This window comes from Saimiri boliviensis, chromosome 11, assembly GCF_048565385.1.
Source record: "Saimiri boliviensis isolate mSaiBol1 chromosome 11, mSaiBol1.pri, whole genome shotgun sequence".
Lineage (NCBI taxonomy): Eukaryota > Metazoa > Chordata > Mammalia > Primates > Cebidae > Saimiri > Saimiri boliviensis.
In genome coordinates this window covers 45,316,806-45,328,929 of record NC_133459.1, presented here as the reverse complement: position 1 = coordinate 45,328,929, position 12,124 = coordinate 45,316,806, and the positions used below count along the sequence as shown (strand labels likewise).

At 49.9% G+C, this 12,124-nt stretch overlaps 1 protein-coding gene and 1 pseudogene across 1 annotated transcript; one reads left to right on the top strand and one right to left on the bottom strand.

Moving 5' to 3' along the window:
• Window positions 1–611: 611 nt before the first annotated feature.
• Window positions 612–1,496, bottom strand: LOC101045618 (large ribosomal subunit protein uL18 pseudogene; annotated as a pseudogene).
• Window positions 1,497–10,610: 9,114 nt separating this feature from the next.
• On the top strand, window positions 10,611–11,116 carry TMEM275 (transmembrane protein 275). The gene is given in 2 exon segments (XM_039473485.2): window positions 10,611–10,887; window positions 10,890–11,116. Coding segments are annotated over 2 exon segments (504 nt in total).
• Window positions 11,117–12,124: the final 1,008 nt, after the last annotated feature.

The window sequence follows — 12,124 nt, the reverse complement described above, 5'->3', positions numbered from 1 at the left end:
ACACACCTGGTGAGGTCAGCCCCGCAAGAGCAAAATCAAGGCAGGGGTGGGGAGGGAGCAGGGCTGGGCCACGGCCATTAGGAACCCAGGAGGAGAGATGGGGCAGTGGTGAGACTAGAGAGGAAGGGATGGATTCCGAGACACCTAGAGGGGAGAGTCTGCAGGGCTTGATGATAGATGGCAAATGTGTGGAGGGAAGCCTGGGGAGAGAGGAGCTCAGGATGAAGCCCAGATTTTCTGGCTGGGGCTCTGTGGGCGAAGGTGAAATTGAGGAACTGTATCCCAGGGGAAGAGTATGTTTCCAGGAGGGAGGCTTCAGTAGGTCCCAAGCTCTGGAAAGGTCAAGTCAGCTAAGGTTTGAACAGTGTTCATGGAATTCAGCAAAAAGGCCTTGGTGAAAGCAGTCTGTAGTGTGATGGGGCAGAAACCAGACTGGAGTCGATTGGCTCTTGACAAGGAGGTGAAATATATACTGTAGACAGTGCTTTCAAGAAAGGGACGGTGTTAGCTGGAGGCAGATGGGGTTGAAGGAGGGTTTTGTTTTGTTTTGTTTTTTGCTATCCATAGTTTATTGTTTTTATCAGAAAAATCCTCATAGAAAATTGTTCGGTTTAGCTCTCAGCAGCCCGCTCCTGAGCTCTGAGGAAGCTTGCCTTCTTTTGAGCTACCCGATCTTTCTTCTGAGCAAGGGACATTTTGGGGCGGTTCCACCTTTTCTTCTTAACTTCTTTCTTGGGCTTCTTTTCATAGAGTGGATTCTCTCGTATAGCAGCATGAGCTTTCTTATACTTCTCCATGTGTGGAGTTACGCTGCTCTTTATGTATTGAGAGAACTGTTTCCTGTAAGCATTTTCATCTTCTTCCATTAAGTAGCGCATGTAATCTGCAACATTTTGGCCCATGATGTGCTTCCGGTGTAATTCTGCATTAAATTCCTTGCTTTCAGAATCATAACCAGGGACTCGCTTGGTACTATGAGGGATAGACAAGCCTCATCCACAGCTCCCTTCAAGGCACCAAAAACTTTATTGCCAGTGGTAGTTCTGGCAAGGCCTGCATCCAAACAGCAGGTTAACGCACCTGGCTGACCATCAATGCTTTCCACATTGTATTCATCACCAGTCACCCCCACTTGGCCTTCGTAGATCTTGTCCATGCCAAACCTACGGAGAAGCCTGCAGGCCAGCAGCAGGCCAGTACAATACGCTGCAGCGTCATTTGTCAGGCCAACCTTCACACCATATTTTGGCAGTTCGTGTGCAGATGCTGTGCAGACTATCATATCCCCCTCCATACGGGCATAAGCAATCTGACAAATGATATCTGTTTGTTACAGGAACTATCATCCTGTATTTGGGTGTGTTGTATTTATTTTTACCCTGTATCACCAAGCGTTTCCAAGCATAGAAATCAGTTTTACTCTCTCATCGTCTTCTAAATTTCACTTGGTATCTCTTAAAGTAGGCCTTATTCTTAAGAACTTTAAGAAACCCCATCCTGTGGGACAGAGACACGCGTCCACGGCTCGACAGAGACCTGCTGAAGGAGGATTTTATTTCAAGAGGGAGAAGGCTTACTTAGGTGCATCCAGTGTGAGGTGCAGGTTGGTGAGCTTAGATTAGGAAGTGGGAGGTTTGCCGGGATCCTTAAGGACCGGAGTGATGCGTTCCGGGATGTGGAGGTACAAAAGGCCCATGCCGCCCAGCTGTGGTTTTTTTCACCTATAAGGCTTAGCAGTTTAGGCATAGACTTGAGGTGGCAGAAAGCCAGACTGTTGCAATTGAGGCTTTGCTGGCAGCTTTGGCAGAACAAAGGGACAGGCTAAGTTGCAAGAGAGTAACGGAACTAAGTCAATGTGGGTTCTTGGATAGATGCAGAGAGAAGTGGAAGCAAGATGACTGTGGAGAAAAATGTGGAGTTCCAGGGATTGCATGACATCAGAGACTAGTTACAGCCAGAGGCAGTGTGGAGTTAAGAAGGGCACAGATTTAGAAGCCACACAGCCTAGGTTTGAATCGCAGCTCTGCCATGTATTACCATGATGTCTGTGACCCTGGGCAATTCTTCTAATGTCTCAGGCCTCTGTTTCCCCATCCATAAATTAGGGATGGCAGTAGTGCTACCTAAGTTGTTGTCATGGCACTTAAATAAGTTAATATACATAAAGGGCTTAGAACAGTGTTTGTGCTATACATGTTTGTATGGAGGCGGCAGTAGGGTTACAGTCAAGAGTAGGGTGTCTGGGTTTCTCAGAGCTGGATGGTACAGGGTGATGACAAGGATGATAACGTCTTGAAGGCGATGGGGTATGGGGAAGTGTAGCTGAGCTGGAATGAAAGAATTGAGGATTGGAGATGAGCAGTCAAGAAACTAAGAGGGCAGAGGGGTTGGGTGGTTGGGCAAAAGATGCTGAAGTCCCTCAGGCTGGAGAGGAAAGTGGAGCTAGTTCCAGAGCTTTGGAGGGAAGGATACAGACAGGAAGGGCAGTTCCACTCCTGCCAGTCTGGAGTCCCCTCTCTCCACTCCTCTGGCTGGCTCCTGGCAGCTGAGTTGCTGAGGGTGGGGGCAGAGGCCCAGATGGAGGTTAGAGATCCCAGTCTGGCCACCTATATAACCCCTGCCGGGGACTGTGGCCTGAGGAGTCTGGTGGGGAAGTCCGAGGGCATCAGGAAGGACCAGAAGGGAGCATCTTTGCCTGGATTGTTAGAAAGGCTTGGTCTAACCAACACAGACCTGTGGTTGCTCAAAGAAGTCTTCAAAGTCTTGGGTCACTGGCTCCTCAGCTGTGCTGGAAGCCAGAGCTTCCAGGGCCTGCAAAGACCATCTAGATCAACCTTGCACTTTACCAATGGCAGAGCTGGGCCCCAATGAGGGGAATGGTGAGTGCTTGCCTGTTGCAAGCATGGAGACCCATAGTGAATGAGGAGGCACCATCACAGCAGCCAGAATGGAACTCCTATCCACCCATCACCCCTCCCAGGGGCTCCTGCTCCCAAGCACCTTCCCTCCACCACCACACTTCCAGGCAAGGAGAAGTCTCCAGAGCACCTCATTCCGGGCAGCAGCTCATCTCCACAAGATAGTCAGGCAACTGGCCGGGCGCGGTGGCTCAAGCCTATAATCCCAGCACTTTGGGAGGCCGAGGCGGGTGGATCACGAGGTCCAGAGATCGAGACCATCCTGGTCAACATGGTGAAACCCCGTCTCTACTAAAAATACAAAAAACTAGCTGGGTGTGGTGGCGCGTGCCTGTAATCCCAGCTACTCAGGAGGCTGAGGCAGGAGAATTGCCTGAACCCAGGAGGCGGAGGTTGCGGTGAGCCGAGATTGCGCCATTGCACTCCAGCCTGGGTAACAAGAGTGAAACTCCGTCTCAAAAAAAAAAAAAAAAAAAAAAAAGATAGGCAACTGACCATGTGTCATATGTTGGTCTGTGTCTGCAACTCTCTGTGTGTAACACATCTCTCCATTTCTGGATATGTCCAGTCACTGAGTATGTGTCTGTAATGTGTGTGTGTGTGTGAGTGTGTGTTTGTGTATGCATATGGGCTTAGAGAGGAAGACGATGGATCCCAGGAATCAGACACAGGAGCTGGAAAGCCATGCCACCTCAAATCTTGTTTCCAGCTTGGAGACTCTTGTGTGTGTGTGTGTGTGTGTGTGTGTGTACACACATGTGTGAGTATGCATGTACATGGATGTGTCTGTGGGTCTATGATGGGGACAGGCCCGTGGATTGACTAGGGTGAGGGTGATAGTAGCTCTTTGGGCTCTAGGTAGAATTCAGTTGGCAGAAGCTGAGAGCTCCCAAGGAAGTGAATAAGCCCAGCCAGCAATGAGTAACAGTGATGTGGGAGGTTCCTGAGGATGGGGGATGCTGGGGAGAGAGCTGGCCCAGATTTCCAGGGACTGAGGGGGAACAGAAGGGCTAAGACTAAAAGGAATAGAGGAGTCCATAGTGAGCGGTAAAGAGTTCAAACTGAGCAAGTGAGGGGCCCAGCCTCCCTTGGAGAACATGGGACTGGGGCCAGTGGCTGATGTCTGGACTGAAGCCCCCATGCCCAGAGGCTGTTGGGCCTTCGGGCCAGGAATGTGGAGCCAGGAGGCCTGGCAGCTACCTCTCGTCAAGCAACTGCTCTTGTACAACACGAACTTCCCACAACTACGGGCTGGGGGTAGAGGGGGGCTCAGGCTGACCTGCTGTCCTGAAGGGACCTCGAGCAGAGACTCCCTCTCCAGGAACTCTTGCCTCCACCTACTGAGGACCACCCACCTTGAGCCCAGATTTTTTAAAATAAGCAAACATCTCCATACCTTTTTGCAGACAGCAATTCTAATAAGGCAGAAACATAAGCTTTTCAATCTGACAGAATGGGGTTTGCATCCCAGCTTTCCCTATTGCCGCTGAGTAAGCTGGAGTAAGTCCCCTTCACCTCTTTGAGCCTTAGCGGCCTCCCTGTGAACTGGGGGCAAGACTGCAACCGCTCACAGGTTGCAGTGAAGATTAAATGTGCTAACGGAAGGAAAGTGCTTAGCACAGAGTTGCTGCTCAATATGAGAGCCCCTCCCCCTCAACCAGAAACCCTGTCTTCCCAGGGAAATAACAGAATCCCAGCCTAAAGCAAAGAATCTGATACAGTGAGCAGGTACAGCCATATACAGATCAATGTGCCATTTTATGAGAACTTTTATACACTGACAGTAATTTCTAAGCTGGTTCTCATTTCCACCTTTACAAACCTCAAGTCATTGAGGGTGGGGCAACAGATTGATTGCTGAGGGACCTCAGTTTGGGGACAATAACCTCATTATACCCCTCCCTTCACATTCAGACAACTAAGGCTCTGAGAAGGACCCCAGCTCTCCCAGACTGCCTAACCAGTGTCTGCCCCTGTCCCAAAGTGCCTGTGGACTAGACTCCCATGTAGAGACCATGAGGCCTCCCCAGCCAGAGGCAGGGCAGCTGGGAGGGTGAATTGCTTGGCCAGAGTCATGGGCAGCTGAATGACAGTGTTCAGAGCCCTGGCTGGGTGGGAAAAGGGCCTGGTCTGGCTTTTGGCCACAGACCTCTTCTACCCCAAGCCTCAGTTTCGCACTTCTGTAGATTTAGGGGTAGAACTAGATGATCTCCATGGGCTCAGCAGCTTGGAGTACTCATTAAAGTCAAGGTCTTCCAGTCTTAGCAACTCAGGAGTCAGAGCAATGCCCTTCCCTCCTGCTCAGGCACTGGGGTTGAAGGCTGGGCTTGGAATGAAATAGAAGGGGTCTGGAGGGCCGGGGAGAGCAATAGCATCAACTCAGAGAGTCCTCCTTCCATAACCCAATAGGCCAGCCTGGAATTGGCATGTGTCCAGAATGTCACACAGTGCCACCTAATCACAAATCAGCCAGAAAGTGCAATCTTAACATGTGCTCCATAGAGTGAAAACCAGAAAGATTTAGTGAACAGTGCCAAGGACACCCCACAACAGAGCCAGCCAGAACACCCACAAGGAAGCAGGACCAACACTGCAACAGCAGCTGGAGGCTGCAGTCCACCAGATGAAATGGTGGCCCAAACGGAATGACAACGGCTGAGCAGCCTCAACACCTCACCCCCGCACACCCGGAGATCCCAATTAGCCAGGGTGGAGGCCACCTCAGGAACAAGCCCAACACCCACTTGTTCTTAGTCCTTTTTGTGCTTAGGGTGGAGACCTTTTTGTCTTACAGTGGCTCTGCCTCCCAGGAGCAGATAAGAAACATTTAGAAGCTCAGCCCCTGGGCTGGAATTATTTTCTGTTGAACCTAGTTTGCTAAACCAAGGCAGAAGCAAAGTGAGTTTTATCTTCTTTGAACCAGAGAAAACCTGTCTTCCTCTGCTGTTGACATTTGAGTGTGTAAGTTCTAATTACAGGAGCTTATCTACATGGCCTCAGAAGAGCCTGTGCTTCAGTCATTCAACAAACATTTAACAAATGTAGCCCTGTGCTGGGTTGACAGCTCAGGCTTTGGCATCAGTGCACCAGATTTCAAATCCTGGCACTACCACTGCAATTGAGTGGTGTGGGGTGAGTTTACTTAACCTTTCTGTGTCTCAATTTCCTCATTTGTAAAATGGAGATGTAATAGTAATACTTAATCTTATGTTGTAAAAATTAAATTAGATATTATTACAAGTGCTTAGCATAGCATAACTTAGTTATTAGATCTAAAAATGCTAACTTCAGATTATCATCTAGACTTCTGTTTCTGGCTGGAGTAGACTAGCTTCTATCAGACCAATTTACCTGCTGAAGATAACTTTAAAAGCTAGTAAGCATTTAAGAAATCTGTTTAAAGTCATGGGAGAGCTACCAAGGCAGTGAGGACTTGACAGGGCCAAGATTGTGGAGAGAAGTCATATTGGTTTCAATTGTTCCCTAAAGACATTTTCCAGTTTGTAGGAGGCATGGTTATGAGACTGGGGAGTCAAAACTGGAATTTGGGGGCCTAAAAAGGGGAAGGGTCCTGTTAAACACCTCCAACTTTTTTTTTTTTTTTTTTTTTTTGAGATGGAGTTTCGCTCTTGTTACCCAGGCTGGAGCGCAATGGCGCGATCTCGGCTCACCGCAACCTCCGCCTCCTGGGTTCAGGCAATTCTCCTGCCTCAGCCTCCTGAGTAGCTGGGATTACAGGCACGCGCCACCATGCCCAGCTAATTTTTTGTATTTTTAGTAGAGACGGGGTTTCACCATGTTGACCAGGATGGTCTCAATCTCTTGACCTCGTGATCCACCCGCCTCGGCCTCCCAAAGTGCTGGGATTACAGGCTTGAGCCACAGTGCCCAGCCAAACACCTCCAACTTTTATTGGGAAGACCAAAGGGCAACACTGTAGGAAAAAAGGCTAACCAGATATAGACTAGACTCAGAAAGACTGAAACAAAGTTTCCAATCAGTGGTCTGTCCTTCTTTAGGTGCCTGTCAGAAGCAAAAGCAAATCCCCTCTGGAGAAAGATAATATTACTCAGAGCCTCATGCTAACTCTATAATTTTTTTATACACAGTGTTGGACATCCAAGAAAAAATTATCTGGCATTTCAGGAGCTAATGAACAAAAGCAATAAAATGGACAAGAGCAATAAAACAGACAATAGAAACAAGCCCACTGGAGATCCAGATGTTGGAGTTTTCAGACATGGACTCCAGAAGGTTGAATATGTTCAAGAAAATAGATGATGAGAGGGAATCTTTCAATAGAAAACTGGAATCTATGAAAAAGGATCTAGTGGAAATTCCAGAACTGAAAAGTTATAACAAATGAAATCAGTAACTCCATTGATGGATTTAGCAGCAGAGAAGATACATGTGAAAACAGGATTAGTAAACCTGGGTAGTAGGAAAATATTTCAGTAGAAAAATATCCAGACTGAAACAGAGAGGAGGGAAGGAAAGGGCTAGAAAATGCAGAATAAAGTGTAAAAGAGACATGTGGGGCAATAACAAATGGCTGAACATAAGTGCAATGAAGGTCCCAGAAGGAGAGGAGAAAGAGAATGGGGAAAATATTGAAGAGGGAGACTCAGGCATCTCAGATCAACTTCCCTTTTCCTAAGACAGTAAACTTCCCCTTTTCATTTCTAAGACTGTAAACCGAAGCCCTTTTCATATGTAATTCCTAAGACTGTAAACTGAAACCTTTTTCATATGTAATTCCTAAGACTGTAAACAGAGACCCCTTCCATATGTTAAGCTATGAACCTAAGATTCTTCCACGTGTAACATCTAAAGTATAAGCCTATATAAAGAAGGAACCTTCTTTTGTTTAGGCGAGCTTGGATATTAGGCAAATATGCCACCTGGTTCCCGGAATAAACTCCTTCCAGAGAGATCTTTCCCAAGGCCGCTCCTGCAACAATATAAGAGCTGAAGTTTTTCCTGGCCTGGGGGGGGGGGGAGATAAGATGCAGCCACAGATTGTAGAAGCACCAGGAAGGATACATACAAAGAAATTATCTACAAAGAAGGATAAATACAAAGAAAAACTCACTTAGGCACATCACAGCAAAACTGCCAAAAACCCAAAGGCAAAGGAGAGTCTTTCCCATATGGTAAAAGAAGCAAGACCCCTGGACTTCCCAGCCCCCAGGGCCTCCCTGACCCTAGGCCAATGTCAGCTTCCAAGAGACTGATGTGAAGTGAGGTAAGCCAGACTCCCTCCCCTCCATCAGGGCACACTCAGACTGAGCCCTCCCCACAGGCAGGGAACCCTTGCCTTGTCAGATAATGTCAGATGTTGATGACTGAGGTGGGGAAGAGGTTTGAAAGGGGAAGATCTGGGAATCTCACAGCCACTCCTGAGGATCAAATCCTTCACTTTAAAATTAAGCAGGATTGTGTGGGGTGTGAGCAAGCTCATCTGTTCTCTGACTCTGGTCTCAGCATGTCTGTCTTTCTTTTAGTCCAGCCACCAGAACCCCAATCCATTTCCCTCTCTGAGCCTCAGTCTCCTCAGCCGTAACATGTGGCTATTAAAAACAAAACAAAACAAAAAATTAGTTCTTTTCATACTTAAAAAAAATAGACACAGGGTTTTGGCTTGTTGCCCAGGCTGGTCTCAAACTCCCAGGCTCAAGCGATCTGCCCACCTCAGCCTCCCAAACTGCTGGGATTACAGGGGTAAGCCACTGCACCTGGTCAAAGTGTGGCCATTAATAGGCAACAAGCAGTCGCAGAGATTGTGATATCATGGATGTAAAAGTGCTCTGCAAACTGTAAAGTGCTGTACCCTTTAGTGGTTGCATCCCTGCCTGACAGAACCATCAACAGCAGGTTAGAGAGCAGATGTTCATGAAGGCATAGGAATTTCTGACTTCCTGCCAGCTTGGAATAGCAACAAGGTGATTCTGGCTGGAGTCTCAGTAGAGCTGCCATCTCTCAGCATGGTGCCAAGAGAGGGAGCCCTGGAGTCATCAGCTCTAGACAGGCCTGGAGGTGGCTTTTCAGGCCCTCTGACCTGCTTGGGCCAGGCTGACACCATCCTGTGTGGAGGGTGAAGGATCTGACACTACCCCTCATTTTCACTCAATGATCAAGCTTTCTCCAACCCCACTGGGTATAGAGTTTGGACACTCAGAAAGGTACCTCCACTTGAGAGACAACCCAACTTTTCTGTTTCCAAACCCAACATGACCAACCTCCCAGATTTGAGACTTCATGGCTCCCTTTTCTGTCAGCCACCACCACAAGGGCATGGTTAACATTTGTTAAATACTCACTGTTCTAAGCGCTTGATTTAGCTTAAGTATTTAGTTATCACTGCACCCTGTGAGGTGGGTTCTATTGGTAGCCCCGTGTTACAGGAGATAAGATGGAAGCAGGAGAGTCAGGCACCCAGTGTGGGTGGCACTCCCTGTTCCTCACCCTGCATGCTTCCTTCCCACCGCAGTACCATCTGCTTACTTCCTTTTCATCCCCATCCAGGACCCTTTTGTGGCATTTTTTCCCCCACAATTCTAACATAGCTCACTAGCTAAGATCTCATCCTTTGAGGGCCTTTGTACCAACCATGATTTTATGCGTTATAGAACAGAATTCTCAAATCAAAGTCATAAATCCCTAGACTCTAATTTTATTACTCTTGTTTCTCTGCATTTCCAGAATTCTAGAATCCAGTGATAGATCCCAGAACCAGAGACATCCAGAGAATCCTAGAAAGGAATTCTAGCATCCAGCGATTAGGCCTTTGAATCCAGGTTCAACAGTAGAACAGTGGGGAGTGGAATGGAGGTAGGACTGGAATTTCATAGAGTGCCCAGTCTAGAAAGGACCCTGGTGCCATAGATCTGCTGCAGCCCAACCCAGCCCATGGGGGGACTATACCCCGTCACTGATCGGCTGAACCATCGGGAGCTCCTCACTCCCACTCACTCCAGGCCTTCATCTGATGTTCAGGAGAGTTAATGTCATTGCTATGCCTACCTGAGCCTGGGTACGGATGCTGAGGCCAAGGGGCAAGGTCATTCAGGTCCTGGTTCTGGATCTTGGATAAACTGCTAGACCTCTGGGAGCTTCCATCTGAATAAGGGGGTGGGGGTGGGGGGCAAGGTGGGATGGTTTCCAAGGCCTTTTCCACTTGAAAGGGTGAGTTGTCTAAATTCCAAGAGCTGCCATTTGCCTTCTAGTTAGTATTACTGAAGACGATGATTATCATGTGATGAGCACCTAAGCTGAACCGGACACTGTGCTGAGCACTTTCCAGCCATTCTCCCACTCAGTGAGTCCAGGTAGGCTTCCTGGAGTAGAGGGGTTGGGGGGCAGCGTCTGTTTGGAGGACAAAGAAAGTGAGAGAAGAGGGAAGATGGCAAGACTGGCCACGAGGGACCCCTGGAACTAGATGGGGAAACAAAAGCCGACTCTTCCCATATAGGGTGGGCTGTTGCTTCCCAGAGGCAGAGGCAGGGGGCTGGCCAAGGTGGCCTCTGCCCGCCCAGGCACCAAATGTAGCTACAGACTGAGCCTAGGATTGCAGATCGAGATATCCTGCTGACCCCACCCTCTCGCTGTGTGCCCACAGGACGACCGTGAGGCAGCCCCTGGCAGGTGGGCTGTTCAGGGCGAGCTTGATGCGCGCCCAGCGTGCGCAGACCGATGCCACCCGCTGAAAAGAGCCAGGGGCCACCGGCCCCAGCACCCGCGGAACGCGCCCGGGGCCGGGGGCAGGGCCTGCCATCGCCGGCGCTGTGCTGAGCCTGCGGTCTGTGCACGCTGCTGGAGGGCGCGAACGTGACGCTGGCCGGCGCCTTCGCCTCCTTCCTGCCCCGGCACAACGCGCCGCTCGTCTTGGGGCCGGCGCTGCTGGTGCTGGCGCTCGTTTTCTTCGCGGCCTGCTGCGTGTGTGGCCGCCGGGATCCCGCGCCCCGCTCTTTCTCGGTGGCCGCGGCGGGCCCGTGGTGCTGGAGATGGAGAGCAGCGAGCGCACGGCGCAGGACGCCACGGCCGTGCAGCTCAGCCCTGCCTTCTCCGCCGCGTCGTCTGGCCGCTCCAGCCCCGGCCACAGCCCTCTCGCCCTGGAGGCCCAGGAGCCCGCGGCCGTCTGCGCGCTGCGCTTCGCAGGGGTCCAGCTCAACCTGCCCCGAGAGCGGGCCGCCCCCTAGCGGACCACGGCCCTGCCGCGACTCCGCTGCCCCGGTTCACTCTCCTTCATTCAGTGCCATTTAGTGGGGGAAGGAAAAAAAAGAAAAAAAGAAAACCTTTCCTTCCTTCCTCCCTCCCTTCTTGCTTTCTTTTCTTCCTTCCTTTTTTTTTTTTTTTTTTTTTTTTTTTTTTTTTTTTTTTTTTTGAGACGGAGTTTCGCTCTTGTTACCCAGGCTGGAGTGCAATGGCGCGATCTCGGCTCACCGCAACCTCCGCCTCCTGGTTCAGGCAATTCTCCTGCCTCAGCCTCCTGAGTAGCTAGGATTACAGGCATGCGCCACCATGCCCAGATAATTTTTTGTATTTTTAGTAGAGACGGGGTTTCACCATGTTGACCAGGATGGTCTCGATCTCTTGACCTCGTGATCCACCCACCTCAGCCTCCCAAAGTGCTGGGATTACAAGCTTGAGCCACCGCGCCCAGCCTCCTTCCTTCCTTCCACTTTCTCTCTCTTTCTCTCTCTTTCTTCCCTCCCTCCCTCCTTCCCTCCCTTCCTTCCTTCCTTTCTCTTTCACAAAGGTCTGGTACTGGGCACCAGTGGCCTCATCTTTCCGATCTCCCAAACTTCTAGGGGGTAGAATGTGATGATGGTGCCAGGGTCACATCCCAAAGAAGGGAGCAGCAGAGCCTTGGCCCCTTAGGTGGAGTCTCTGGTCTCTACTAAACCTTACCCATCCAGCTTGATGCAAGTAGGCCCCTGGCCCCTCAAACCCTAACACTGCCCCCTCCCCCTGGTATTTGGGCACTGTGAACCAAGGAGCACCTACCCTGAAGGGGCTAACAATGCCAGTCCCCCCAGGGAGGTGGGAGGAAGAAGGGACAAATGTCAGCCTGGATTGTCTCTGTCCTTGCACACACTGTGAAAGGCTTCCAGCCCCTCTCCTGCCCCTCCCCACCCTCCTTGTTTCTACCCCAACATGACCTTTGGGATTCATTTGGCTGAGAAGCTGTGGCTCTGACTTGAGCC